The sequence below is a fragment of the Brassica napus genome, chromosome C8, assembly GCF_020379485.1.
Source record: "Brassica napus cultivar Da-Ae chromosome C8, Da-Ae, whole genome shotgun sequence".
NCBI lineage: Eukaryota > Viridiplantae > Streptophyta > Magnoliopsida > Brassicales > Brassicaceae > Brassica > Brassica napus.
The window spans coordinates 28,939,309-28,967,181 of record NC_063451.1 but is presented as its reverse complement, the minus strand read 5'-3'; the positions used below and the strand labels follow the sequence as shown (position 1 = coordinate 28,967,181).

Below are 27,873 nucleotides of genomic sequence, written 5' to 3'. Positions count from 1 at the left end.
TTTAAACCTTTTTAATTAGCAGTTTAACATAAAATATATATAATTATTTTTATAGAATGTCTTGATTAGACATATATTTGCATATAAATGCGATTATAAGTGTTCTAAACACCACAACGAGAAATTCTTGGGTTCACCCCCTAGAGTGAACCTCTAGGTTCACCAACCAATAGTGTTTGAATATTTGATATTTGATATCTTTTAAAAAAGGAAATAAAATTGAATATCCAAATTAGATTATATTTTTAAAATAAAATAATAAAAATACATAAAAATAGTTACAAAAAATAAATTAATTAATATTGTTAAGTCTTCAGCAAAATACTAAACTCTATACCCTAAATCATAAACCCTAAACGTTAAACCTTAAACTTTGGATAAACTCTAAACTGTTGGAAAATCTTAAACCCTAAATCATACATTAAAAACTAAATTTTACTAACACTAACCCATAAATCCTAATCACTAAACCCTAAACCCTTGGGTAAACCCTAAACCCTTGGGTAAACTCTGAACCCTTGGATAAATCATAAACTCTAGGGTTTAATTTTAAATATTTTTGATTTAGAGTTTATGATTTATCCAAGGGTTCAGGGTTTATCCAAGGGTTTAGGATTTAGTGATTAGGGTTTAGGGTTTAGTGATTAGGATTTAGGGTTTAGTGTTATTAAGATTTAGTTTTTAATGTATCATTTAGGGTTTAAAATTTTCCAATGGTTTACGGTTTATCCAAGATTTATGGTTTATAATTTAGGGTTTGGAGTTTAGGATTTAGGGTATAAGATTTAGTATTTTGCTAAAAGTTTATCAATATTTATTTATTTATTTTTTGTAACTATTTTTATTGTTTTATTTTAAAAATATAATATTATTTGGAAATTCAATTTTGTTTCCTTTTTTAAAAGATATCAAATATCAAATACTCAAACACTATTGGTTGGTGAATCTAGAGGTTCACCCTAGGGGTGAACCCAAGAATTTCTCCACCACAACTCCATTTGAAGAGACTTATTCTTGTGTTCACTCCCTAGGATAAACCTTTGGGGTTCACCAACCAATATGATTATGTTATTTAATATTTGATATCTTTTAAAAAAGGAAACAAAATATTGTCAAATTATGTTATCTTTTTTAAATTAAAAGGTAAAAAGAAATAAATAAAAAATAGTAGTAATTACAAAAAAAAAATATTTTTAACGTCGTGAGCAAAACATTAAACCCTAAATCGTAAACCCTAAACCCTTGGGTAAACCCTAAATTCTATGATAAATTTTAAACTCTAGGATAAATCTTAAACTCTAAATCAAAATCACTAAACACTAAAACACTCAAGGGTTTAGGGTTTAGGATTTAGAGTTTTAGGGTTTAGTGTTTTTATTTAGAGTTTAGGATTTATCCAAGGGTTTAGGGTTTACCCAAGGGTTTAGAGTTTACCCAAAGATTTAGGTTTACCCAAGAGTTTAAGGTTTTGGATTTAAGGTTTAGGGATTAGGATTTAGGGTTTAGGGATTAGGATTTAGGGTTTAGTGTTTTGCTGACGACGTTAAAAAGATTTTTTTAATTCTTTTTTCTGTAGCTGCTATTTTTTTTTATTTTTTTATTTTAAAGACATAATATAAATTGATAATATTTTGATTTCTTTTTTAAAAAATATCGAATTTGAAATAATGAAATTCTATTAGCTGGTGAACCTTTAGATTCATCCTAGAGGGTGAACCCATCCTAGGGGGTGAACCCAAGAATAACTCTCAGAATATTATGAGTTGAAAACACTTTCCTTTTGAGTTCACCAGGGTCATTTATTACGCACACTCAAGTGATATATATGGTTGCATGGCATCTGTTTCGAAATTTGTAAAAGCTGTCTTCTGTATGACTGACTTCAAATGCAAAGAGACTTTTTTTTTTTAACATGAAAGGAGACTTGTAATTGTAGTATAATATACTCTCTCTTTCTTTCTTTTTTAACATATATGTTATATACTTATATGTACAATGTATTCATATGTTTTTGCGTACAGTAAATTTTGCAATTTTGCCCAAAAAAGAGAGTCCTATCTGATTCCTTTTATCAGATGGCTCACACCAACCCATTGATCTATCACTTTATCGACCATATAAGTCTCAATGATTTTCTTTTTAAAAGACTTCAAAAAGTATTTCGTCATATACTTCCCATTATTTATTAGTAGTGTGGACTGCAATTTCAACTCCTAGAGTTTATTAAGTTTTTTTTTTAGTATCGTGCAAATAAAATACATAAACGTTATGCGATTACAATAACTTTCATAAATTTTTCCTGATAGCCAATTGGTTCTTCAGATAATGCTTAACCCAAATATACCCAAAAAGAGGGTGTAATATAAGATACACACCCGCGTTTTACATGTGAGTTTAATTTCATCCCTACAACAAATCCTGAACTGATATCCACTTAAAGTAGACATAACTTTTACGTACCCATATTATTACATGTGCATTCTTTTTCAGAAGAGTCAATCTCAAGATGTTCCACTTACGAAGTGACAGACGATATTATTTGTAAATCGCAATAGTAGTTTGTTTTCTTTCTGTCGATATTGTTTGTCATCGTCCGAGAGCTAACAGTTGACGTTACTATTGGCTAAAATAAATTCATCAACTGGTCATTACTAGCTAGAAACAGTACGGAATACAAGTGATTGGTCATGTTTTCTTAATTTCTAGATCCTCACACCATCGATCGGTTGAAATGGTTTTACTAGGAAACTCAAGCGATGATAAATGATATATGAAACAAGCCCTAAAATATGAATAGAAACGAGTTCAAATAAAAAAAACTTTAGAGAACATATTCTTGCCGTTTTTTTTATAAGTATATTCTTGCCGTTTTATAGAGTTAGTAACCGATAATCTTAGCTAGATTTATAGTGACCGAGAGAACACAGACTTAACAATCGACGTTGGAATTTCTAAAAACTCTTCACTAGCAACCATTAAACACGTACATTTGATTTACTGTAATTCAATAATTAGGTCATTCTCATGTCGATTCAAACACAGTTATTATGTTGGAATATAAACTAAATTATGTTGAGTTATAGTCAATTTAACCGAAAAGTATTGATATCAAGTTGGTGTTATTATATATTTACTTTTTGGATTAGATTTGTTAGTGCTATACATTTTTGGTAAATCAACTTGCTAGTAATACATTTAAAATAAGACATGCTGACAATATCACATCTAAAGCTATCAAACAGAGACTCAAACGTGACAAAAGCTACGAGGATTAATGACTGGCGCTTAAATAAATGAGCAAGTTGAACGAGATAGTTACATTCAAATTGTGGGAAGTTTGGTGAACAAAAGAATGATTGGGTGTTTTACAAAAAAAGAAGAAGAGGTGTCTGATATATGCTGAGATTGGTCGAGAAGAGAAACAAAACAGTTATAGAAAGCAACCTATAAATACAAGAGTCTAATATTTTAGCAACAAAAAGTAATTTAGAAGTGGCTAGTTTATAGTTTACATAAACTTATGAATAAATCATGTTGAGATGAGTCAGATGACTATGTAAATGAGAGATTTGAAATCTTCAAAACAGATTATAAGTGGTTAACTTTCTCGTACGTGGTACTCTCACCTACCGATCCAATAATGTAAGAAAACCCACCCGTAATTATTGACAAAATATATATACTTGAAATTAGTTATCCCCTTTATCTTTTTCGTGCATGGTATTTTATTGGGCAGAGAAAATCATCTTAGGGGTGTTTTCAAAGACTTTATAAAATATAGGTGCTTTAACAGAATTTGTTATAAAATAATATTTAAACTAGAAAGGAAACCCAGTTTGATCCTATATAAAGGAATCTCCACATTAACATCTTAATCAAGAATCAAGTGTAAGGTAAGAAAAAAAAAACAAAGAAGAACAGTCATATTCTATATTAAGAAAATGAAGACTTTCGGATTTCTAATGATTTCGACCTTTCTGGTTCTCTTTGCAACTCTTCTCCCTTATTCTTCGGCTTCAACCACCCGTCGATTTCACTTTAATGTAAGCAAATTTTACGAAGACTCCATTTCATTTTATCTACTCTTAGACTCTATTTTTATTACATGGTCATAAAATGAAATTTCGAAAAATCATAAAGCAGTATGCACAAGGTTTATTCATTATACACATCTTTATCAGTCGTATGATACTATGATGTAAGATCAGTGCCGGTCTTGACACTTTAATTGTTTTTACAATGCTCTACGTTTAAATAAAAATTTGTGCTTTTATTATTCTTATAAAAAATCTATAATGTCTTACATATAACTACAATTATCGCTACATGGGACTTTATAGGATATTTTCCGGTGGTAGCGTATTACACAAATGTAATAGTAACATTTTTCAATATTTATATAATTTTGGGGGTTTTAGGTCGAGTGGAAGAAGGTAACTAGGCTGTGCCACACGAAGCAACTTTTAACGGTGAACGGACAATACCCTGGGCCGGCGGTGGTGGTTAACGAAGGTGACACCGTAGAAATCAAAGTGACTAACCGGATTGCTCACAATACAACTATTCATTGGTAAATAATATTTAAATCTCATGCATGCATAATTTAACGACAGTTAAACATTTTGTTAACTTACTTTATGTGAGTAGGCATGGGTTAAGGCAATACCGGAGCGGTTGGGCTGATGGACCGGCTTACATTACGCAGTGTCCTATACGATCGAAACAATCATATACATATAGGTTCAAAGTGGAAGACCAAAGAGGCACACTCCTTTGGCATGCACATCACTCATGGCAACGCGCCTCCGTCTACGGTGCCTTCATCATCTATCCGAGGCAGCCTTACCCATTCTCCGGCAGCCACATCCAGTCCGAAATTCCCATTATACTCGGTACAAAATATAACTAGTTTTAATTTTTGTTTCTTATCACTCAAATCTATAATTTTCCCAAATTTTTAAACTAAAATTATCAAACAGCGTGTATAAACAGAAAAAGGGTAAATGGTAAAGCTTATCACTTTTAACTTTAGTTTCTACGAGTACACAGTCAGGAGAGGGATCATGCATATATATATATATATATAACACACGTAATATTATGAATAAGTAGATGATAATCAATATGTATATATTAGTGCTCATATAATGGATAATTATGTATTGAGCTGTGAAACTCTAACTAATTATGAATTGAATTTTATCCAATTCCTTTTGATAAAACTAACTGATTTCATATAGAGTTAGTCTGGTTTAGTGTGTGTTCCGTTCAGTTTATGTTAAATTTGGTCTAATTCAGGTTAGTTTTATCTTGGTTCAAGACTTCAAGTTTACTCTCATTAAAAACCAATTTACAAAACATAAAATAAAACCAGTATAACTTTTGATCATTAATATTAGAAAGATAAAAGGAAATTTATGGAACCTTTTACTAATAAAATAAAATCATGTTAAGAAAACCAACTTAATGGTTTGGATTATATTTTGGTCTCCTTTGGGTTGGTTTGAGTTCGGGTGGTTTGGGTTAACTCAGTTTGGTTTGGTTTTTGCCCACCAGGTGAATGGTGGAATGATGACGTAGACAAGGTGGAGAAGCAGATGTTGAAAACAGGAGCTGGTGCCAAAGTTTCCGACGCTTACACGCTTAACGGCCTTCCCGGTCCACTTTATCCTTGCTCTACCAAAGGTCCAATCTTCTCTCTTAACCGATGGTTTAGTTCCAAATCCGGTTTGTTTCTCATTATTAAAATTTTCAAATTGTGTGCAGATACTTTCACCGCGAACGTGGACGCGGGAAAAACATACATCCTCCGCATAATCAACGCTGCTCTAAACAACGAACTCTTCTTCGCTATATCAAACCACACACTAACCGTAGTCGAAGTCGACGCGGTTTACACCAAACCGGTTCATACCAAAGCAATCATGATCGCTCCCGGTCAAACCACCACCCTCCTCCTCCGCACCAACCACCTCTCCGACGGAGAATTTCTCATAGCCGCAACTCCTTATGTCACTTCCGTCTTCCCCTTCAACAACTCCACCACCGTCGGCTTCCTCCGTTACAACAAGAGTAAACCGGTTAACCATCTAAACCGACGCCGGTTAATAACGACGCTATCCACACGCTCGGTCCTCCCCGACATGCTGGACACGAAGTTCGCGACGAGATTCTCCGACAGCATCAAGAGCCTCGGGTCGGCCGAGTACCCGTGCAAAGTCCCCACGGCGATCGACAAGCGCGTGATCACCACGATCAGCCTCAACCTCCAAAACTGCCCGGACAATCAAACCTGCTCCGGATACGACGGGAAGAGATTCTTCGCGTCGATGAACAACGTCTCGTTCATCAGACCTCCTATCTCAATCCTGGAGAGCTACTACAAGAAAAAGAGCAGAGGGGTGTTCACGCTCGACTTCCCGGAGAAGCCTCCGAGCAGATTCGACTTCACGGGAGTCGACCCCGTGTCGGAGAACATGAACACCGAGTTCGGAACCAAGCTGTTCGAAGTGGACTTCGGTGCGAGGTTGGAGATTGTGTTCCAGGGGACGAGTTTTTTAAATATTGAGAACCATCCGTTACATGTGCACGGACACAACTTCTTCGTTGTCGGAAGAGGGTTCGGAAACTTCGACGAGGAGAAGGATCCGGAGAAGTATAACTTGGTGGATCCGCCGGAGAGGAACACGATCGCGGTGCCGACGGGAGGATGGGCGGCGATTAGGATAAACGCGGATAATCCTGGAGTTTGGTTTATTCACTGTCATCTCGAGCAGCATACCTCGTGGGGATTGGCTATGGGCTTTATCGTTAAAGATGGGCCTCTTCCTTCGCAGACTCTGCTTCGTCCTCCTCGTGATCTTCCCAAGTGTTGAAAGAGTGTTCAACAAGTTAGGTCGTTTCTAGGGTTTTGTTTTATTGTATTTTGAGTGTTTTAGATTTAAATAATGAATGGTTGTTCTTTTCTGTCAAATGCTTTTGAGTGTTCAGCAAGGTGGGATGTTTTTAGGGTTTTGTTTTGTGTTTTTGAGTGTTTTAGATTATAAATAATGGTTGTTATTTTCTGTCAAATGCTATTGCAAATGAATATGAATCTTCAGTGAACTATGTATTAACTTAAAAAAAAAATCATACATATTTTAAGGAGATAACAAACAAATATTAAAGAACAAGATAAAGTGATTACAATCGATGAAAGAAATCTAATATACTGCTTTTCTTGTTGATCTTAGCCTTCTTGTCCTCTGAGCTTCTAAAGCTTGTTTTCACTTTGAAACTCTCAGCTCTAGGTTTTGCTCCACGGACTCTCTTTGTGGTTATGTTCACATGACCTTGAATCTCAACTACATCTTCTGAATCCACAGAACTTTCCTTCTCTCTGATCTTCTCAGAGTTCTGTTTGATTACAGAATCATCAAGCTTGGACAAATCGATTGTAACATCCTTTTGATCCCCTGAGCAATCGTGCTCCTTAGAGTTTGGTGAATAAGTAACATCCATTGCTTCACCGTTGGTCCCAAAAGAAACCTTGAGTTCTTGCAAACCATACTCTTCCATGTTGATTTCATCAGTTTTTCTGATCTTGAATGGGTTGTTATCCGGAGCCAGTGAGGGATTGCTGGTCGGGATAATCATATGATCCTTGTTAGGCTGCTGCGACACCAGTTTGTGTAGATCTAAATCTTGTTTGGAGTACTTTGGCTCCTCCAGAACACTTTCTGGACCGATTATAGCTTCATCTGCACTCCTTTTGAGATTTATTCTTTCCTCGCTTTCAGACAAAGGCAATAACAAAAAGGAGCTTCTCTTTTCCTGTTCCTTGAATGATTGAACAGGTGTCTTCATCTGTCTCCCGGAAACCGAGAAGCGGTTAAATGCCTCCATGGTTATGGGATCAACTTTCCCTTCAGCAATTGCAGCAGCAACAGATGGTGAGAGATCTCTGATAAGAGTAATGTGTCAAGGTGAACAAACTTGGTAAATAATCATGTGATTTTTGATGAATGACAATCATGTGAATGTGATGAAAAAGGATACGGTCCCAGGAACTCAAGTTGTTCAACTGGTAAGTCCATGAGGTTCTGCGAGAGGGGTTTCAAGTGCTTGAGCTTCTTACCATGAAAGTCATATCTGCAACATAATAAATCAAAGGGGAATGGTGTAAGAACGGTACAAAAATGGATATTAGCGAAACATGACTGAGACGAGAGCTACTTACACACGAGCATACTGGAAAACTGAAACTGCTTCCATCAAGGTGCTGGAGTAATCCTCAGGAACTAGTTTACCCTTTTTTGTCTTGAGAACTGACAAAACCTACAATATTCACACATTTGAATGTCTTAAGTACTGACAAAACCTACAACATCAAGTAAATGCTTACACGTTCAACACTCTGGTACTTGGAGATGAATCCATGAGCTCTCGAGATGCCAACACCAGGAACAGAGGGCAGAAAATCACATCCGGCTAGTACGCACATTGCTGTAAAAAAGGCCAAACCAACAACAATTGTATAAATGAATGTTGGGAGAGACGTGTCATATCAAAAGTTCAAAAATGTAGATAATAATACTAACCAGTGAATAGCTCTTGATCAAAGTTCTGGAAAGAGGGTTTTTGATCAGCGGCTTGAAAAACATTATCTAGAATCAGTTCCTCCCCTTTGCCATACCGGTCCATCTTAAAGATAACCTTGTTACCATACAGATGTTGAGGAAACATATCATACAATGATCTTAAACTTCGTTTTATTGCATGTGGAAAAGAGAATCTTACAGCTTTGCAGCCATAGGCAAGTAAATCGCTGTCCTCGGTTATAACAGCAGCAATCCCGCCTTGTTCCAGTTCGAGGCTGGATAGGTATGCTAGCTGAGCATCAGCCTCATACGGAGCTACGATAAATTCAACGTTTTCTGATTTCAGAACCTGAAAAAATGTTAGGGCCCTAGCAAAATAGTCATATAATTCCTTAGGAAACGTACTTGGTTGATAAAAAACGTGTATACCTGAATCAATTGATGAGCCATGGATGATGTTACACTAACGGCTCTCTGCGTAATGCGTATAGTAATGACAAAAGGTATTAGCTCACATAATATCCTAGTCTTAAACCAAAAAAATATTAGCAGAATGCATGATACAAATACTGACTAAACACACATACCAACACATCAAGAATGCCAAACTAGGCATAGGATTCAAGAAGATAATTTTATGTCCGAAGGATTTAGGGACACTGGTTCAAGCTAAGACACTGTGCGGTAATAATATGTATTCCTAGTAAACACAGACAAGTCCTTGAGCTTTCAGAGGCTAATTAGCAGTGAAAAAAAAATAACTCTAAAGCCATTCAAGTGAAAAGAACTAGTAAGCAAGCACCTCAAAAAGCAGTGATATTTACTCTAAAGGCGAGCAATTATGCAACGCAACTTATAGAACGAAGCCTTTGAAATGAGAAGAGCTACGAACCTGGAAGAACTCAACAGCTGCTTTGACATTCCCTTCTTTAAGCTTCACCATTGCAGCATCAAAGTTTGCCTTTCGCTTCCTGATAATAGAAAAAAGAACAAAGACGCTTAGATGAATGAAAAAAGAAGCTTATTAGGAGCTAAAGAAGAAGTGATTAAACAAGAGAGACACTTGCCTTTGGCGTTCGTCACCAGTGGCAGCCTTGCAGGGCATATGACCACCGTCGAGAACAACGACAGGGGTAATCTCATAGTGTTGAAGAAGACTGATTCTGTGCATGAAGTAATCAATGTATCTGAGCTTCTTCTTCCCATCAGTGTCTAAACACAGCTCCATACTGCATGAGTATGCTGTTGCAAAAAAAAAAAAAATATATATTCACAGGTCATGAAATTGAAATCCACCCATTAAACAGATTATAATTGATCTCATTTTCATTCTTCAGCTCAGAATTAAGAGCACAGGAAAGCTTACCTCCTTTGTGTAGCCATGAATACGCATCGATTCCCACCTGGAAATACAGAATTGAGTAAGCCCATTAGTTAAAGACTTGATTTTTTTTATGGAGATTTACCCAGAACGATTAAGAAGAGATAATGGGAGAAGTTGTTGTTGTTACTCGTGTTCCGGCGTATTTCTGGATGTGAATGGGGAGAATGTATGGCTTCATGAATCTGAGGAGATCCTTTATCCCCATTTCTGCTTTGCTGTCTTATCGTCTCGCTATGTCTCTCTCTCTCTCTCTCTTATTAGGGTTCTTCTGCTGTCCGAAATGTTTTTTTCTTATTGCTTCTTTTATTTTTTCTACCTCTCGCATAAGGGTAAAAAGAAAGGTCTTAATTACACAGTTTTTAAGACTAGACCTTGGCGCGAAAAGGACATGGCGGGAGGTAATTAAAGAACGACAGACTCCACGTCAGCAGTAGAAGCGGCGGCTGTTCGACTATATTACGTGACGAGCTCGAACAAGTGTTCATGCTCATTTGTAAAGGAAGGTAACGAGTTGTTAAGAGTGAAATTTCATCATTTTCTTGCATAATTTAATCATTGTGCTTGTTACTCAAAAAGCCGATTGTTTTTCTATCATTCAATGTCAGTACAAATTCATGAATGTGAGATAAATTTGTAGGATTATCAAAGAATTCACATGGCAAGAAAATGGAATAACTTTTTTTTTTTGGTCAACAAAAATGGAATAACTTAAAACCGCAAAGATATAACAAACAATATAAAAGATCCAAACCTAGAATTGATCGACATAAAAACAAATATTCTTGCAAAATCTCTGGGTGTGCTGGAAAAAAAAAAGTGATAAGATAAAAAAGCCAAAGAGATGTGATCACTAGTAGCGGCCAATACCCCAAACTCTGATAACTCCATCGGTATAACCACTGAACAAGGTGCTTCCATCCGCACTCCAGTTCAGGCTGGTGCAGTAAATAACCTATCCAAAAACCAACAAACAAAAATCCATTCCAATGTGAACTCAGGTTGGAAACCATTCAAACACTGACCTTAGCAATCTAGTTAAAAATTGTAACAAGATAGGATCTTTATAGACAAATAAAACTCATATTGTTACACAGAGTTCGCAATCAAATATTGATTCGCAGGTTTCACTAGTTAACAATATACTGCAAGTAATGCACGAGACAATGTATGAAGATAAACTCGGACTAAATAAGAGAACCTTAAAACAAGGATGGAAAACCACACACACATTTATCATTTGTTCACATTTCAATAGATTAATCCACGAAAACCATATCAATGAACTTTTACATTTGTTATACAAGTGTAAACGCTATCATCGATCATCAGGTATTATCTAAACAATCTAGACAACTTTAAATCGACCGAAAACATATAACCAACCAAGCCATGAGGTAGTAGTATGTCATTACCTTCTTTTTGTTGCCAGCAGTACCACTTCCATCAGACTTCTCAGCCTCAGCCTTAAGATCAACCTTCAAATCCTCAACAACACTCTTACTCTCAAGATCCCAAATCTTAATCCCCTGCTCAGTCGCAGCACAAAGCCAGTACCTATTCGGACTAAAGCAGAGCGCGTGGATCACAGAGTTCGCTTCAAGAGAGTAAAGCTTCTTCCCCTCAGCCAAATCCCACAACAACACCACACCATCTTTCCCTCCACTAGCACACAAAGAACCATCAGGCGAAACAGCAACAGTGCTAACATACCCAGTGTGCCCCGCAAGAGTCGACCTAAGCTTACAGTTCGCCAAGTTCCAAACTTTCACCGTCTTGTCCCACGACGCCGACACAATCGTCGGCTGAAGCGTGTTGGGACTGAACCTAACGCAGCTCACCCAGTCGCGGTGCCCCTCACCTCCTTCCGCGATGGTGTACTTACACTCACCGAGAGTGTTCCAGAGCTTGATCGTACGGTCACGAGAGGCCGACACGATCTGACGGTTGTCGAGCGAGAAGGCCACGGAGAGGACGTCTTTGGTGTGTCCGACGAATCTTCGAGTCGACACGCCGGCGGCGAGGTCCCAGAGACGGAGCTCGCCGTCCCAGCTTCCGGAGAGCGCGAACTGGCCGTCGGAGGAGAGAACGACGTCCTCGACGAAGTGGGAGTGGCCGGTGAGGCGCCTCTGGGCTACGCCGTAGGATTTGTCGTCTTTGGTGAGCTTCCAGAGGATGATGGATTTGTCGCGGGAGGCTGAGACGATGATGTCGGAGTTGTCGATCGGGGTGGCGATCGCGGTGACCTGGTCGGTGTGCGCGCGCATGGTGCCTTTTAAAACGAGTCCTTCCGCCATTTTCGGTGTGTGGAGGAGGAGCTTCGGAAGGTAGGGTGGTTTGGCGGTGAGATGCGAAGGGGAAAGAAGCGGCGGTTTATATGAGTGACAAGTGAAATGGATTAGGGTTAGTTTCTTTAATTGGGCCTATATGTTAAGGTTTACTAGTGGGTCTTCGGTAAATGAACTGCTGGAATTTTCATTCACATGACTAGTTGGGCTGGAGAAAAATGCCCGAATCCGAAGAACCAAGAGCATAGTATCAAACCCGAACCCAAATCTGTTGAATATCCAAACCAATTCAAATTTTTAGTATTTGAATAGCCCAAACCGAACCCAACCCAAACCAAAACTTTTTGGATATCCGAATGTATTTGAAATAGATTTATATATTTAAATATATTAATTAAATTTTAGATTTAATATCTAAAATATATAAAATATTTAGGGTTTATCTAAAATAATTTGAAAATATATACAAATTATCAAAATTAAATGTTTAAAACAACCAAACAATACTCAAAACACTAAAAATATTTATTGATTATGTATCTAAATATTCAAATCAAACCAGTTTATAAGTTAAGTTTAGGTATTTAGCGTACATGCATTGTTCAAATTTATATGTAACTAGATATGGATCCGTGCATTGCACATGTTTTATTTGATGTTTTAATTTCACGAAAAAAACATAAAAAGAATGAAAATCGTTTTTTACAGTACTTCTTGGATCTTTCAGAGTATATATTGGTGTAATAATAATGTTTGCACATACCGTCTTGATGAAGATCTATCGAAATTTTGAAATGTGAATGTTCCAGTGGTAGAACTATAGCTGCAACATATTTGATCCCTAACAAACCGCTTCATGATCACCTAAAGCGATCAAGATAATAGCTACAAGCAGTTCGCACGAACACACACCCAGAGGTGGCTCCAAACGGCTTCAACGGAGGCGCTTGGCAATGGCCCCGGAACACCATAGGAGGAGGAGGCCAATCAGGTGAGAAAATTTTCTTAGCAAGGAAAAACCTAATATTATATAGATCGGCTTTATCATTATGTGTCGCATACTTGCATTATATGCCATCGATTGTGTGACACCCCGATTTACATAATAAAATGTTGCAATAAATAAATAGTTCGGATACCAAATTGTGACACCCCGATTTACATAATAAAATGTTACGATAAATAAATAGCTCTGATACCAAAATGTAACACCCGTCACTTTCGAAATATAATAAATAGATAAAAGCGGAAATAAAATAATAATACAACTCAAATAATAATAATAATTTTCACCATAATATAAAAGTCAATACGATAGCATAACGCCAAAAGGCCCGATAACGATAAAAGCGGTAAAAGCGATAGAAGCCCCAAAGCCCAATAGCACCGGTCCGATAATCACTCCTGCTCGTCGGTCTCACCTGGAAGGGGGAAAGAAGGAGGGGTGAGCAACATGGGAGTTGCCCAGCGAGGTATGGGATGCTAAACCGCAAACCACAGACTGAGTTCATAGCACTACTAAAATGTAGGTCTAGCTCTAGCATGAAACAAACACGGTGCCTATTACACCACACATAACAATCAATACTCGGCTAGAGGACTAGCCGTTACAACTCATGCGCTTATAGTACATAGCTACTCTCTGCACCGCGCATCTCCTCATAAGGATATATACATATACTCGAAGCGTCGCTAGTACAGTCTGTCTCTGTACCCCCGCCCATCGTAGCGTCGAATGCAAACGTCTCTGCACCACGCCCCAAACAGTAGCGTCGAAGCTCAAACGTCTCTGAACTCATGCCCATACCACACCGTAGCGTCGAAGCTCAGACATCTCTGAGCTCACGCCCTCATCACATAGTCCCTACTCATAACTATGTATATACATATATATAGCAGTTCTTAGCATCAATCATTTCACACAATCGTTGAATCCTCTATTATTCTAATTCCAGTTAACAACCAATATCAATAATGAACAAACAAGACTCTCAAATAGACTCGATTCACAAAGACGGATCATGTTTCGAAACTAAACTTTCCATAATGGTAGTACTAAACTAGCTCGGGATTTAACGGAATAGCCCTCACCTTAGCAATGAAGAGAAGTGGTAACCATGAACTCCAGCTGCTCAAATGGACTCCAAATCTGAAATCAGATCGAAATTTCGAGTCGGAACGCTTTTTGAACGGTTTAAAACGGGTATTTACGGAAAAGTCAACTCGCTGGTCAAAGATTAATTATTTAATTAATTAATTAATTAATTAATTAATCCGGTTTTTTTTAACCGATTTCCAATTGATTTTAACCGACCGGTTTAACCTAACCGAATTGAAATCAATTTAAACCAGTCAAACCAGTCAAACCACCGGTTTGACCGAGTCACCGAGTTGACTCACCGGGTCGACTCGGCCGAGTAGGCGAGTCGCCGGCGAGTCACCGGTGTCGGTCACCGCCGGCGACGGCGGAGCTCCGGCGACGGCTTACCGGAAATATGGCCGGCGGCGATGGCGGAGCTGCGGCGGAGGACGGTGGTCCGGCGGCGGAGCTGCGGCGGATGACCGTGGTCCGGCGGCGGCGCGTGTACCTCACGCGCGCGCAGTGGCGAAACTTCTGGAGGCGCGTGCGGCTTCGTCCGGGCTCCGATTGAGGCGTTTTCGGTGGCTACGGATTCGTCTCGTCAGGAGAAACACGATGGTGGTCTTGGATTCACGAGATTCATCACGGTTAGGAAGTTATGGGTGATTTACTAAACGGAAACGAAACTGAGCTTAAGGAATGCGGTTTCCGGCGGTTACCTAGGGTGTTTATCGGTGGTGGCAAGCTGAACGTGATCACGGCGCACGGTTGCTCCGGCAACGAGCTCAGGTGAGCTTTCTCTCCTCTTCTTCTTCTCTCTCTCTCTCTCTTTCTCTTTTTCTTGAGTTTTATAGAAGGTGGAGATGGTGGGGAAGAAGGTGGAGATGGTGGAGATGGTGGAGAAGAAGGTGGAAGTGGTGGGGTTGGAGAAAGAAGTGGAGATGGTGGGAGTGGGTCATTACAATTCTCCCCCACTAACAAGGAATTCGACCCCGAATTCACATCACCAAACTCTCCAATGACACCCCGAAACAGCTCTGGATAATCAATCCTCATTTGGGGCTCGGACTCCCAGGTATCCTCCTGAATCCCGTCTCTCTCCCACGAACCTTGACCAACATAGTCATCATACCATTATCTGCTCTTACTTGGCGGTCCAACAAAGTGGTGTACGACCAGACCCACCATAAACTTCGACGGTACCATCATAATACTCAAATGATAACAGGTACATCACGATGAATTCCTGATCGCTCTCAAACTCTCCATAACAACAAGCTCTCCATAACAACAATCTAAATCTGCTTATCTTTCGGTTAGAAGATCCCCCCAAAAAGACTAAAACTTAACCAAACGCGAACTCACAAAACTATGAAAAGCTCTTAAGTCAAATAAGGTGTGAAGTAACTCACACCAACCACAACCAATCATACGCGAGATTCACTAATCTCGAACTATACAAGATAACCACAAAACCACAAATATTAACACAAGCAAGTATGATAAGAACATACCCGCTATCGGCTCAGCTCCCTGGGGATCTCCAACTGTAAACACATGTGGAGCGATGGCTAAACGCTTCGGTGGTGGTGGAAGCGCTGCATTATCCCTCCTCGGATAGTCTCTGAAAATGTGACCTGGCTGGTTACAACCAAAACAGTTCCTAACATCCACTACTGGTGCTGCTGCCGCTGCTGGTGGCGCAACCTGGGCATTAAATAGCCTACTCCGACAAACCCTACTCTTATGTCCCATCTTTCCACAATAAAAGCATTGTATGCTCGGTTTGTCCCATGTCCTCTGCTGTGCCTCTGAAGTCCCTCCAAACTTAGGCTGATCTGCCTTGGTGTACTTCTGCTCCTCTGCCAAACCTGCCTCCTGCTCGGCAGCTTTCTCCACCAAGTCTCCCAATCTGTGATAAGTGGCGACACGGCACCTGTTGCGAATCTCTACTCGCATCCCATTCAGAAATTTCCTCATCAGGTCTTCCTCTAAAATGCCCTCTCCAGCAAACCTGCGAAATTGGTTAAACACAACCTCATACTCCCTGATAGACATCTTACCCTGACTTACATGCTCGAACTCGCATTTCTTCCTATCCATAGCTTCCTTCGGAAAGTATTTCCTATCGAACTCTCGGATGAAGTCTGCAAAGGTAAGCCTCCCTGGCCCAAAGTGACTCAATCGTATTCCCTCCCACCATATAAGAGCATCTCCACGAAGGTATTGTATAGTCAATCTGAGCGACAACTCTGGTGGACACTCAATAATCTCCAGCTTCCGCTGCAAGGCTAACTTCCAATCATGTGCAGCTACAGCATCCACTGTTCCGCTAAAATGCTCCATCTCCATGTTTCTCATCTGACATGTCAGCCTGTAGAACCTCTCATCATAAACCGGGTAAACATGAGGTCGCGGTGGTGGTGGTGGTAGATCCTGAACACCATGAGCAAACTGCTGAACTGGACCCTGCTGATCCTGTTGGACCTGAACCAGTGGAACTTGCTGAACCCAAATCTGCGGACCCTGCTGCACCTGAACCTGAGGACCCTGCTGAACGGCAGCCATATGACATGCAACCTCCTGAGCAGCTACTCGGGCGGCCTCCTGAGCGGCCTGCCTGGCTGCCTCCTGGGCAATCTGCTGAAGTGCCTCCTGAGCGGCCTGTCTAGCGGCATCCTGAACCATCTGTCTCAATTCATCCTGATCAACTGGTGGAGCCGTGGGTGGTGGAACTGCGGGCTGCTCATGCTCATCTACATCGTCTCTAACAGCTCTGGCGGTCTAGGTACGGGTGGTTCTTCTCCTTGGCGGCATCTGAAAGGGGAGCGAATAGTTAACTTACGCTGAACTTTGGATACCAACATTTAAGAAGAAGTGATATCGAACGGAAAGGTGCTATTTATTTTTATTTTCAAAATTCTCAAATCCCCGAAAATATTTTGAAATCGTTTAAAACCGTCAAAACCGAATAAAACCAGGTCTCCAAAAATCGCCATCCCGGGTCGGAGCCGGGACGGAACCCGCTCTGATACCAAATTGTGACAACCCGATTTACATAATAAAATGTTACGATAAATAAATAGCTCTGATACCAAATTGTGACACCCCGATTTACATAATAAAATGTTACGATAAATAAATAGCTCTGATACCAAAATGTAACACCCGTCACTTTCGAAATATAATAAATAGATAAAAGCGGAAATAAAATAATAATACAACTCAAATAATAATAATAATTTCCACCATAATATAAAAGTCAATACGATAGCATAACGCCAAAAGGCCCGATAACGATAAAAGCGGTAAAAGCGATAGAAGTCCAAAAGCCCAATAGCACCGGTCCGATAATCACTCCTGCTCGTCGGTCTCACCTGGAAGGGGGAAAGAAGGAGGGGTGAGCAACAGGGGAGTTGCCCAGCGAGGTATGGGATGCTAAACCGCAAACCACAGACTGAGTTCATAGCACTACTAAAATGTAGGCCTAGCTCTAGCATGAAACAAACACGGTGCCTATTACACCACACATAACAATCAATATTCGGCTAGAGGACTAGCCGTTACAACTCATGCGCTTATAGTACATAGCTACTCTCTGCACCGCGCATCTCCTCATAAGGATATATACATATACTCGAAGCGTCGCTAGCACAGTCTATCTCTGTACCCCCGCCCATCGTAGCGTCGAATGCAAACGTCTCTGCACCACGCCCCAAACAGTAGCGTCGAAGCTCAAACGTCTTTGAACTCACGCCCATACCACACCGTAGCGTCGAAGCTCAGACATCTCTGAGCTCACGCCCTCATCACATAGTCCCTACTCATAACTATGTATATACATATATATAGCAGTTCTTAGCATCAATCATTTCACACAATCGTTGAATCCTTTATTATTATAATTCCAGTTAACAACCAATATCAATAATGAACAAACAAGACTCTCAAATAGACTCGATTCACAAAGACGGATCATGTTTCGAAACTAAACTTTCCATAATGGTAGTACTAAACTAGCTCGGGATTTAACGGAATAGTCCTCACCTTAGCAATGAAAAGAAGTGGTAACTATGAACTCCAGCTGCTCAAATGGACTCCAAATCTGAAATCAGATCGAAATTTCGAGTCGGAACGCTTTTTGAACGGTTTAAAACGGGTATTTACGGAAAAGTCAACCGCTGGTCAAAGATTAATTATTTAATAAATTAATTAATTAATTAATCCGGTTTTTCCTAACCGATTTCCAATTGATTTTAACCGACCGGTTTAACCTAACCGAATTGAAATCAATTCAAACCAGTCAAACCACCGGTTTGACCGAGTCACCGAGTTGACTCACCGGGTCGACTCGGCCGAGTAGGCGAGTCGCCGGCGAGTCACCGGTGCCGGTCACCGCCGGCGACGGCGGAGCTCCGGCGGCGGCTTACCGGAAATATGGCCGGCGGCGACGGCGGAGCTGCGGCGGAGGACGGTGGTCCGGCGGCGGAGCTGCGGCGGATGACCGTGGTCCGGCGGCGGCGCGTGTACCTCACGCGCGCGCAGTGGCGAAACTTCTGGAGGCGCGTGCGGCTTCGTCCGGGCTCCGATTGAGGCGTTTTCGGTGGCTACGGATTCGTCTCGTCAAGAGGAACACGATGGTGGTCTTGGATTCACGAGATTCATCACGGTTAGGAAGTTATGGGCGATTTACTAAACGGAAACGAAACTGAGCTTAAGGAATGCGGTTTCCGGCGGTTACCTAGGGTGTTTATCGGTGGTGGCAAGCTGAACGTGATAACGGCGCACGGTTGCTCCGGCAACGAGCTCAGGTGAGCTTTCTCTCCTCTTCTTCTTCTCTCTCTTTCTCTCTCTCTTTCTCTTTTTCTTGAGTTTTATAGAAGTTGGAGATGGTGGGGAAGAAGGTGGAGATGGTGGAAATGGTGGAGAAGAAGGTGGAAGTGGTGGGGTTGGAGAAAGAAGTGGAGATGGTGGGAGTGGATCATTACAGATTGTTTCTTATCTTTCAAAATATGTAGCTAGCTCGCAAAGTATTTATTTTTCACAACCTCCCGCGCAAGCTTTTCCTTCTCATTAAAAACCTGCATGCCTTCATTTAACCATTATCTGCATATCTCATATAAGTTTTATGAGTTATTTATTATGAAAAAATATCAGCTGAAGATGAGCTCATTGTACAAACCCTGGCTGACTAAAGATAAGCTCATTATAAAAATATAAGTTAGTTTATATCAGGTATGATAAGCTCATTATACAACCCTGGCTGCTAATTAATGATGCGCTTACACATATATAGTAAGATCTCCACGTAGGTACATGCACAAGTAGATGGTGCATGGACTGTTTCGTGGTTTTTCAAAGATGATGCATGACCATGATACAAGCGGTGGTGTTAGAATTTTTTTTTTAGAGTTAATTAATTAGCAAAAAGAATCATATGATACTGGAAAATGATCATAAATAAAACAAAGGCAACCATAATATCAATATATAAGTTTTTTCTCTCAAAAACACACATATTATATATAAGGGATTATTTTTGAGTCTCAAAAGAACAAAACATCCATAATCCTAATTATCTAACTTTGGTTCTCTGGCTCTTGCGAGGGCGCAAGAGAGGGCCGTCTCTTAAGAAGACTGATCCCAGGACAGCCACACACTGCGGAGAAAAGAAAACGTCAAGTGACTTGTGTGTTATTTTTAATGGAAAAAGTAATTTGAATTAACTACGTACCATACTGAGTTAGAGGCTTAATCAAGAAAAACATTTTCAACTCTTCCACTGTAACAGTATGGAGTGATCTAATTTCTTCAAGAGTTAAGTGAGGCATGTCGGACCTCATAATCGGAAACATTATCTCTTGCCTGCGCATAGAAACTTTTATGTGATATACTAGGAAACTTACACATAAATAACAAAAAAAAAAAATTGAACACTATATCACGTACGTAAAGATCTAATCCTGGAGATCTATTGAGCTAAACATTATGAAAAATCGAGAATGGACAATAAGAGAGAAGATAACACCAATTCCTCAGATCATCATAATCACAACGGCAAAAGAAGAAGCTTACCCTGATATGTTTGTCTCTTTAAATGCCTGAAAGAAACACAGAGAACCTTGTTATCTGCAGATATAAACCAAAGAAAAATCAGTCTCAAAAGTTAGACCATCAAATACATGGTCGGATTTTGAGAGAGAGAGACTCACCTCAGAGACCAAGACGGATGCAGAGGAAAAGGACGAGGAATAAATTGTGAAACAAACTTACTTATATGCTAGTTACCAAAACCCTAAATGAACTTGGTTACCAAGTATGAAATAACTGAAAATATCAACCCAAATCATATAAATAGAAAATTTGACAATTTTTTCAACCTATCATGAACTCTCTCGTAATGAGATATTTTCTAATGAGTTCCCAAACTTTTGGGCCCGGCAACTCCTAGGAATATAGCAGAAGAACTGTAATCATATATATGGATTGCCAGTCATAACTGCTTGTGGGGAAAATGTTTATGGTCTCCTAACCAGTTTCCTAAAAAGTTGATCCCTAAGCTCATGTCGTTTTGGCCATGAATGGGAAGTCACTCCCAACGCACGGACGTGAGGAGTTTACCTATACTGCGAAGGTGTACTGCTGAGGCATTTGAGGTTGTTCTACACAAATTAAAGGAGAAGTTAACCATGCTTACAATATCGTAAAAGGAGAGTGATTTGATGACATAGCTTCTCTCATGGCGGTGACCTACTCTCTTGACTCATGTCTTCAATGCCTGGCGGTGTACTGGTGTGAGTGCCATTCAAACCGAGACTTTCCGAGCCAACGTTGCTGGTACTTTTGACTCTGGAGAATGATATGTTGATCATGATGAACTTTTGCCACCGGTTGTATATTGATTTGAGTATGACACAAGGTTCAAGATAAACCGAGTTTCAGTGGTTCGTTCTACTCAGAAACACATCTTTGTTACATTAAATATTTGCTCCGAATTCACACGTATAAATAGTTTTAAATTTTAATATATATAATATTTTGACATGCTATAATTTATTTTTTTATTTTTTTAACAAAAAATTGAATGTGAACTTTATTTGTTACTAGATATGGACCCGTTGTTGCATGAGTTTTCTTTTATGTTTAGTTTTATAAAAAACATAAAAATAATAAATCAATTTGTTATAGTTTTAAGATTTGTTTTGTTTATGTAGTGTGAGATTTATTTTAGAATTAAGAGCTCATTTCTCCCACATAATTTTTGGTTAATATTTGTATATTAATAATCATAGTACATAGGTGATTGTTATCAAATTTGTACCTAGGATGATAAAATGACCGATATCTAAAAATTAAAACCAAATCCAACCTGAAGTAACAATTAAATTGAGAAAAAAATCAATACTATTAAAGCAGAAGTACACGTAGAGAATATCTCCAAAAGTTATACAATATTGACAATTCAATACCATTGAGAATTTAATTGATTTAGCATTAAAAATGCTTATTTTTCAGTTATTAAATGTTTTCTAAAATTGACCAATTTTAACTAAACGACGCTGACTCCTCCACGTGGAAAATTATTTCTTTACCGCCAAATTATTGGTCTTTTTAAAACGACAATAAAGCATAGTTTTTTTTGTTTTAACTTAAAAGGGTTAAATCCGAGTCTATTAAAGACACATACACAGACAATAAAGCACAATTGACATGTCGATAATACTTTCTTCTATTTTATCTAACCTAAACCAACAGAAAAGTTATGTAAACTTTATGAATTATTCAATACATTGAAAATTATGACCTCATAACAATGATCCATTTCAATAAGGTTTTACTTCTACTAGATCCTTTGTCCGCGCTACGCGCGGATTATGTCTTATTAATTTATTCTCTATATATTTAAATTTGCTTAGCAAAGTTTGAAAGATAGAAGTTGAGTTTTAGATTTTATAGAGAAGTAGAGATTTAAAAAAAACAATGATAAAATTGTTTAAAATGTAAATAAATCTAGGTATCAAGTTGTGTTGGGAAGAGAATAATAATCCGAATGATGCATGAATTAAAGTCATTATTTGCTGCATGCTTTTGCATGATCTTTTATTCGCCCTTTGAAATGCTTTATGTAATCAATTGATTTGTTGAAGTAAAATTTGCTGCTGGTGATGAACTGAGTAGTAGTTTGCCTAGAAAATATTGGATATTATTGTTCTGTTGAGAAAAAAAAATTTAGATCTGTATTATTTTTGATGTGTTTAAAAAAATTATTTACCTTGGAAAAGTTTAGGAATTATCCTTGTGATGATGACAACTGTAAATTTCCTATTCTTCTTGTTTCGTAGGATGCTAAAATCTGCTGCTTGCTTGTCGCACAGTATGAGTTTAACCATTGTCGACCTGAGATAGAGGTGTATGTATGAAGAGAATTATGATTTCGTTTTTACCTATTGTGTTAGACTTACATGTTCAGCAGTAGACCAATCGTGGCATCAATATTGATTTCTGGGTGGTACGGATTTCTTTTTTGTATTATGAGTATCTGCCCGACAACATATGTACATTGATTTTGAGTTAGAATAAACATCCATGTTTGTTTAATTGATATTGGGCTGACTTACTTACCTAGGTGGGTGTATTGGCTAAGCGCAATATATTTTTGTAATTCTGAGGAGAGAAATTGTGAACTGGAAATATTGGACCGATGTCTGTAACTTTCGATGTTATTGTCTTTTGGTCGATCTGAATGTAATACGGCAGTTGGGTGAGTTTTCGATGTCATGAATTATGTATGACAGAAAATTCTGAAAATTCATATATATCTCCCTCGGTTAAATTTTTTGGGTCATTTGGCTGAATGTTTCCGGTGAGCCGACCTTCTAATAGTTGTCTCTAAATGTGAACAAATTTTGTTGTGCTGAACCAATTAAGTAAATAGTGAGTAGTTTAAATCAAATATGTTGGATTGGAAAATACATATATATGTATATGTTAAAGTTTTAATAAAAGGCTTACGTGGTGGTCGTAGCACATGAAGCCGATGCAAATTTGAGTATTATATTTTTGGTGTTTTCTGATGTCCCAAACACTTCTTATACATACCGTGATAGGACGCACTGAAATCCCTTCCTGAAGTTGGTTGATTCTTTGAGGAATGTGTTGCATGTGAGATGTCACTGTAAAACATGCGATTTTAATTAAGGGCATACATTCTTTAGAACTTTACAAAAGAAACTATAAATTGTAATAAGATACATGTATTTCCAACTATAATTATTACACACAGGGATATATTTTCAAAATTAACTTGTTTGGTCCTACGAAATATATAATAGCCAAACAGTCAAAATATATATTTCCTCGCAGATTAATGCTATCAAAACAAAATTTATAATTAGTATTACCGAAATGTTCTTTTATTTTTCATATATATGTAGTTGACTATAATATTTTATAATTACATCAAAAAATATATAAGTAATATTTTACAGATATGATCTCGAGATTAGAAACAAATTAATTTTTCTTTTTAATAAAAAATTAAAATTAGTATATTGAGTTTTTTTGTTTCAAAAAAATATTTAGTTAACTCTATATATAAGACAAATAATAATATAAGAAAAAATATAATTATATCTTAATTATATAATTTTTTTTTATAACGTCTGATTTATTATTTCAATTGGAAATTACATAGTCATTATGCAAAAGCATAGTAATTGTGCTTGGGACAAAATGATGAAAGCAAAATGTACTATGATTAAGTATATCACTTTTCGCCAGTTTGTCTGCAACTCTATTTCCTTCTCTGTTTATCCATTGGAACTCCACTGATTCAAACTTCTGTTTCCACCATAATGCTTCTCGTATCCAATTATATGAATGAAAGCATAAACCAATTCTGTTAAGGAGGTGAATAGCTTTTTGACAGTCACCTTCTATGATAATCTTCTTATATCCATGGCTCCAGCTATTTTGCATTGCCATAATGATCGCCTGCAGTTCGCTTTCCAACGGATTTCTAACTACCTGACCAATACCTTGTCCCGCCCCTTGATAAACTCCTCTTGAATCTCTAATCACCCATCCAGCACGGCTCGGAATGTTTGAATTGGTGAAAGAACCATCAACATTACACTTTATCCATCCTCTATCTGGTCTTCTCCATTCATTTCTTCTATTTCTGTATGTCCCTCTGACGGAGCTTACTCCTGTTCTACTATCAACCATAGCTTGATTGTTCATCCATTCCTGTGCATCTTTATGGGCTTGCATCAATATAGTTCTCCAATTTATATGCTTATGCTGAAAGAGAAGAATATTTCTACTCTTCCATATACGCCACAATACCCACAAAGGTAGGTTCTGTAAATGAGACAGTGTAGAGGAAGAACAACACTGTAGACAAGCTTCCATTTTTGCTTCCATAGTAGCATTGGGATCCATTATTATCAAGTTAGAAATACCTGACGCCCTCCAAATAGATTGAACATATATACAATCAAATAATATATGCTTCTCTGATTCTTCACCTTGGCAGCATCGCAGACACTGATCCATATTAGTAACATGTCTTCTCTTTAAATTGCTCCCTGTTGCCAGGCTTCTTGATAATGTTTTCCAAAGAAAATGATGTACTTTCGGAGGCATTTTCGTTGCCCAAATCTTCTTCTTGAGATTCACATCACCATAAACTGGTTGTATGAGATCATTTGCTGGTAGATGAGTAGATAGCCAATATCTGGATTTAACTGAATAGATCCCATCCTCATTATAATGCCAGCCAAGTAGATCCAACTGAGCTTTTGAGAAGATCTTGACTCCAAGTATTTTATCTATATCCTCTTCCACAACCACCTCATGTAGCTTTTGTTCATTCCATACTCTCCCATCAGATCGTATCAGGTCTTTCACCTTTCCTACCAAAGGAACTCCATCTCTAGCTCTTGGTGGCCTTGGAGGGTGAACCGGTAACCATGGATAAGTCCACAGATTAGTCAGAGTGCCATCTCCTATAACATATCTTAGCCCCTGCTTTACAAGCTCTTTCCCATACAAAATTGATTTCCATGCATAAGAAGCTTTCCGTTTCTGAACTGCATCGAGGATATTACCATCTGCAAAGTAACGAGCTCGTAGAACTCGAGCCATAAGACATTCTGGATGCTGCAAAATACGCCAGACCTGTTTACCCAATAGTGCTTGGTTGAAGTTTTGTAGATCTCTGAACCCAAGTCCTCCTTCTCGTTTAGGTACACTAACCCGTTTCCATGCATACCAATGCATACCCTTCTTATCTGTATTGCCCCACCAAAATTTCGCAAGCACACCATTGATCTCTTCACACACCTCCTTTGGTAATCTGAATACATTCATCGAGAAGATTGGCATGGCTAACACTATTGATTTAAGTAACACTTCCTTGCCACCATGAGAAAAGTATTTTTTACTCCACCCTTGAGTTACTGACTTAACTCTATCCACTATGTAGGCAAACATATCACTTTTACTTCTTCCAAATTGTTCTGGCATTCCTAAATACTTTCCAATTCCACCAGCGTTATGTATCCCCAAAATATTCCTCATGCGAGATTTAACTATCTCTGATACTTTACTGCCAAACGTGATAGAAGACTTACTGAGGTTAACTGATTGCCCTGAAGCAGCCTCATATTCCGATAAAATTTTCTTAAGCTTAGTTGTTGCCCTTGGATTAGCCAGTGAGAAAAATAAAGAATCATCCGCAAATAATAGATGATTAACCGGTGGTGCTTGTAGGGCTACTTTCACTCCTAATATAGATCGATCCTCCATAGCTCTATTCATCATATGGGAAAGAACTTCTGCTATATAATTATTTTTTTTAATAATCACATTGTAACTGCATTTCTTAAGAGATATTAAAAGTTTAAAATGAAATTTAACAACAAATATCTTTACATATCAACAAAGGAAAAATAAATTATTAATTCAATATTAAAATTTAATTTTTTTAAAAAAATTATACATATGCTTGAGACTTTACAATATATTATTATATTAATTTGGGTAATTTGGAATCAGATACTGTAGTTTATTTTTTATTTCATTGTACGCACAATATATCTAAATTTCGCATAATCTTACTAAAATTATTTGTTTATTTTTACCGACCAAAACCGGTTGAAATCTAATAGAGAGACCATTTCATGTATATATAGTAGTATAAGTATATGTAAATTACAATGTATAATTGATAATGCATACCTGTTTTATTTTTTTGATATGCCCTCATATTTAAATGTTTAGTTTAGAAATTTAGTATTTTACTTTTAATTGAAAATTTTTGGATTGCTGTACGAATTGAAGGTCATGATGTTTATTTCGATAAACATATATTGTAATAAAATAAAAACATATGTAAACCGGAGTTGGTTTTTTGCAACTATTCCTGATTATTTTTTTTATATTTAGTCTATACTTCATCTTTATATTGTCCAGCCAATATTTGGTAAATAAAGGCTTTGTTTAACGTTTTGCAACCAAGATAATAACACCACAAAATGATTCAAACAATTATAAAACTTAGGTGTAGAGTCTAGCTTAAAAGTAACGAATAATAAAGTTATTTTGTTGTTTACTATTTACAGTTTTCAAAAGCAACATAGCATATTCATTATTCATATTGCGATGTAGAAAGAAACAATATTTTAATTATCATTCTTAGTTTTATTCACATTTATTTTTTTTAGATTAACTATTCACATATTTATTGACAGAAATCTAACCATGGTTTCATTTCGATTGGACATTGCAGAGAAGGAAGAGTAGATGACTTGTTTACCTGCAAGTGCTATGACTTCTTCGGAAGGTGTGTTATCCATTCCTGACTTGTGCAGCGATTCTACAACCAATTCACTATAGATCGGGTATATCAGTATGCGTATGTGCTTTATAATATGTTGAGTTAGTAATGATCGTACTTAACTTACAGAGTCTCTGGAGGATGGTCGTGAGAAGATGGTAGAGAGCGTATGTTGGCTTCGGCAAGAAGGAGATAGGTTAAGCAAAGAAATCGATTACTTTATTTCAAAAAGCAACATTTGTGAAGAATATTAACTTTCCTATTCACACGAAGATTGATATAAATATGGAATTGTGTAATGATTTCGTATAAATGATGTAATCATGTGTATTAAGAAGATTTTGGTAGGAGAGTTAATGCTCCCGGACCAAGTTTGACAAATTAAAATTTGTTTATATAGTAATGATGTTGATTATGTGTAATATTTGTGTAATAAAGTTTGCAAAGTGTGTCTTCACTCATAAAAAAACAGTGTTTCATAAAAAAAATATATATATTTTTTTACTTTTCCATCTTTGAGTGTCATTTTGTTCATTTAAAAAAAATGGTGCTAGTTAGGTCATTTTCATGTTTGGGTGTCATTTTGGTCATAAAAACAATGTTTCAGAAAAAAATAAAAAAAAAGATCAAAAACCAAAGAATTTTTTTTTCCATCTTTGGATGTCACTTTTATCATTTTCAAAAAAAAATTGGTGTTATTAGAT

At 37.7% G+C, this 27,873-nt stretch overlaps 4 protein-coding genes across 4 annotated transcripts; 1 reads left to right on the top strand and 3 right to left on the bottom strand.

Annotated features, from left to right (window-relative positions):
• The first annotated feature begins 3,866 nt into the window (after window positions 1-3,866).
• On the top strand, window positions 3,867-6,973 carry LOC106387653 (laccase-1). Its single transcript, XM_022712643.2, has 5 exons — window positions 3,867-4,043; window positions 4,419-4,570; window positions 4,648-4,892; window positions 5,557-5,685; window positions 5,767-6,973. The coding sequence occupies exons 1-5, from the start codon at window positions 3,942-3,944 to the stop codon at window positions 6,873-6,875; spliced, it is 1,737 nt and encodes a 578-aa protein (XP_022568364.1). The 5' UTR covers window positions 3,867-3,941; the 3' UTR covers window positions 6,876-6,973.
• Window positions 6,974-7,089: 116 nt separating this feature from the next.
• LOC106387654 (exonuclease 1) lies at window positions 7,090-10,294 on the bottom strand. Its single transcript, XM_013827558.3, has 11 exons — window positions 10,091-10,294; window positions 9,946-9,982; window positions 9,647-9,821; window positions 9,472-9,550; window positions 9,009-9,053; window positions 8,779-8,928; window positions 8,580-8,694; window positions 8,384-8,484; window positions 8,219-8,316; window positions 8,038-8,130; window positions 7,090-7,942 (listed from the first exon to the last, which is right to left on the bottom strand). Exons 1-11 carry the CDS (start codon window positions 10,166-10,168, stop codon window positions 7,183-7,185), a joined length of 1,731 nt encoding a protein of 576 aa, XP_013683012.2. The 5' UTR covers window positions 10,169-10,294; the 3' UTR covers window positions 7,090-7,182.
• A 325-nt stretch (window positions 10,295-10,619) lies between these two features.
• Window positions 10,620-12,374, bottom strand: LOC111211502 (receptor for activated C kinase 1A-like). Its single transcript, XM_022712642.2, has 2 exons — window positions 11,376-12,374; window positions 10,620-10,915 (listed from the first exon to the last, which is right to left on the bottom strand). Exons 1-2 carry the CDS (start codon window positions 12,255-12,257, stop codon window positions 10,814-10,816), a joined length of 984 nt encoding a protein of 327 aa, XP_022568363.1. The 5' UTR covers window positions 12,258-12,374; the 3' UTR covers window positions 10,620-10,813.
• A 1,126-nt stretch (window positions 12,375-13,500) lies between these two features.
• On the bottom strand, window positions 13,501-21,505 carry LOC106362796. The gene is made up of 7 exons (XM_048766441.1): window positions 20,404-21,505; window positions 20,063-20,193; window positions 19,070-19,987; window positions 18,759-18,973; window positions 18,376-18,433; window positions 15,843-17,705; window positions 13,501-13,669 (listed from the first exon to the last, which is right to left on the bottom strand). Exons 6-7 carry the CDS (start codon window positions 17,014-17,016, stop codon window positions 13,647-13,649), a joined length of 1,197 nt encoding a protein of 398 aa, XP_048622398.1. The 5' UTR covers window positions 17,017-17,705; window positions 18,376-18,433; window positions 18,759-18,973; window positions 19,070-19,987; window positions 20,063-20,193; window positions 20,404-21,505; the 3' UTR covers window positions 13,501-13,646.
• Between the last annotated feature and the right edge of the window lie 6,368 nt (window positions 21,506-27,873).

What these genes read in the sequence shown, in the direction of transcription:
- LOC106387653 (XM_022712643.2), top strand. Translation starts at nt 3,942, where the DNA reads ATGAAGACTTTCGGATTTCTAATGATTTCGACCTTTCTGGTTCTCTTT. An exon ending in CGAAATTCCCATTATACTCG is followed by an intron (nt 4,893 to 5,556) that starts GTACAAAATATA and finishes TTTGCCCACCAG; the next exon opens with GTGAATGGTGGAATGATGAC. An exon ending in TTATCCTTGCTCTACCAAAG is followed by an intron (nt 5,686 to 5,766) that starts GTCCAATCTTCT and finishes AATTGTGTGCAG; the next exon opens with ATACTTTCACCGCGAACGTG.
- LOC111211502 (XM_022712642.2), bottom strand. Translation starts at nt 12,257, where the DNA reads ATGGCGGAAGGACTCGTTTTAAAAGGCACCATGCGCGCGCACACCGAC. An exon ending in CTGCTGGCAACAAAAAGAAG is followed by an intron (nt 10,916 to 11,375) that starts GTAATGACATAC and finishes GTTTTTGGATAG; the next exon opens with GTTATTTACTGCACCAGCCT.
- LOC106387654 (XM_013827558.3), bottom strand. Translation starts at nt 10,168, where the DNA reads ATGGGGATAAAGGATCTCCTCAGATTCATGAAGCCATACATTCTCCCC. An exon ending in AGAAATACGCCGGAACACGA is followed by an intron (nt 9,983 to 10,090) that starts GTAACAACAACA and finishes CTGTATTTCCAG; the next exon opens with GTGGGAATCGATGCGTATTC. An exon ending in CAACTTGAGTTCCTGGGACC is followed by an intron (nt 7,943 to 8,037) that starts GTATCCTTTTTC and finishes TACTCTTATCAG; the next exon opens with AGATCTCTCACCATCTGTTG.
- LOC106362796 (XM_048766441.1), bottom strand. Translation starts at nt 17,016, where the DNA reads ATGGTTCAGGATGCCGCTAGACAGGCCGCTCAGGAGGCACTTCAGCAG. An exon ending in GGGAGCTGAGCCGATAGCGG is followed by an intron (nt 13,670 to 15,842) that starts GTATGTTCTTAT and finishes TCCCCCTTCCAG; the next exon opens with GTGAGACCGACGAGCAGGAG.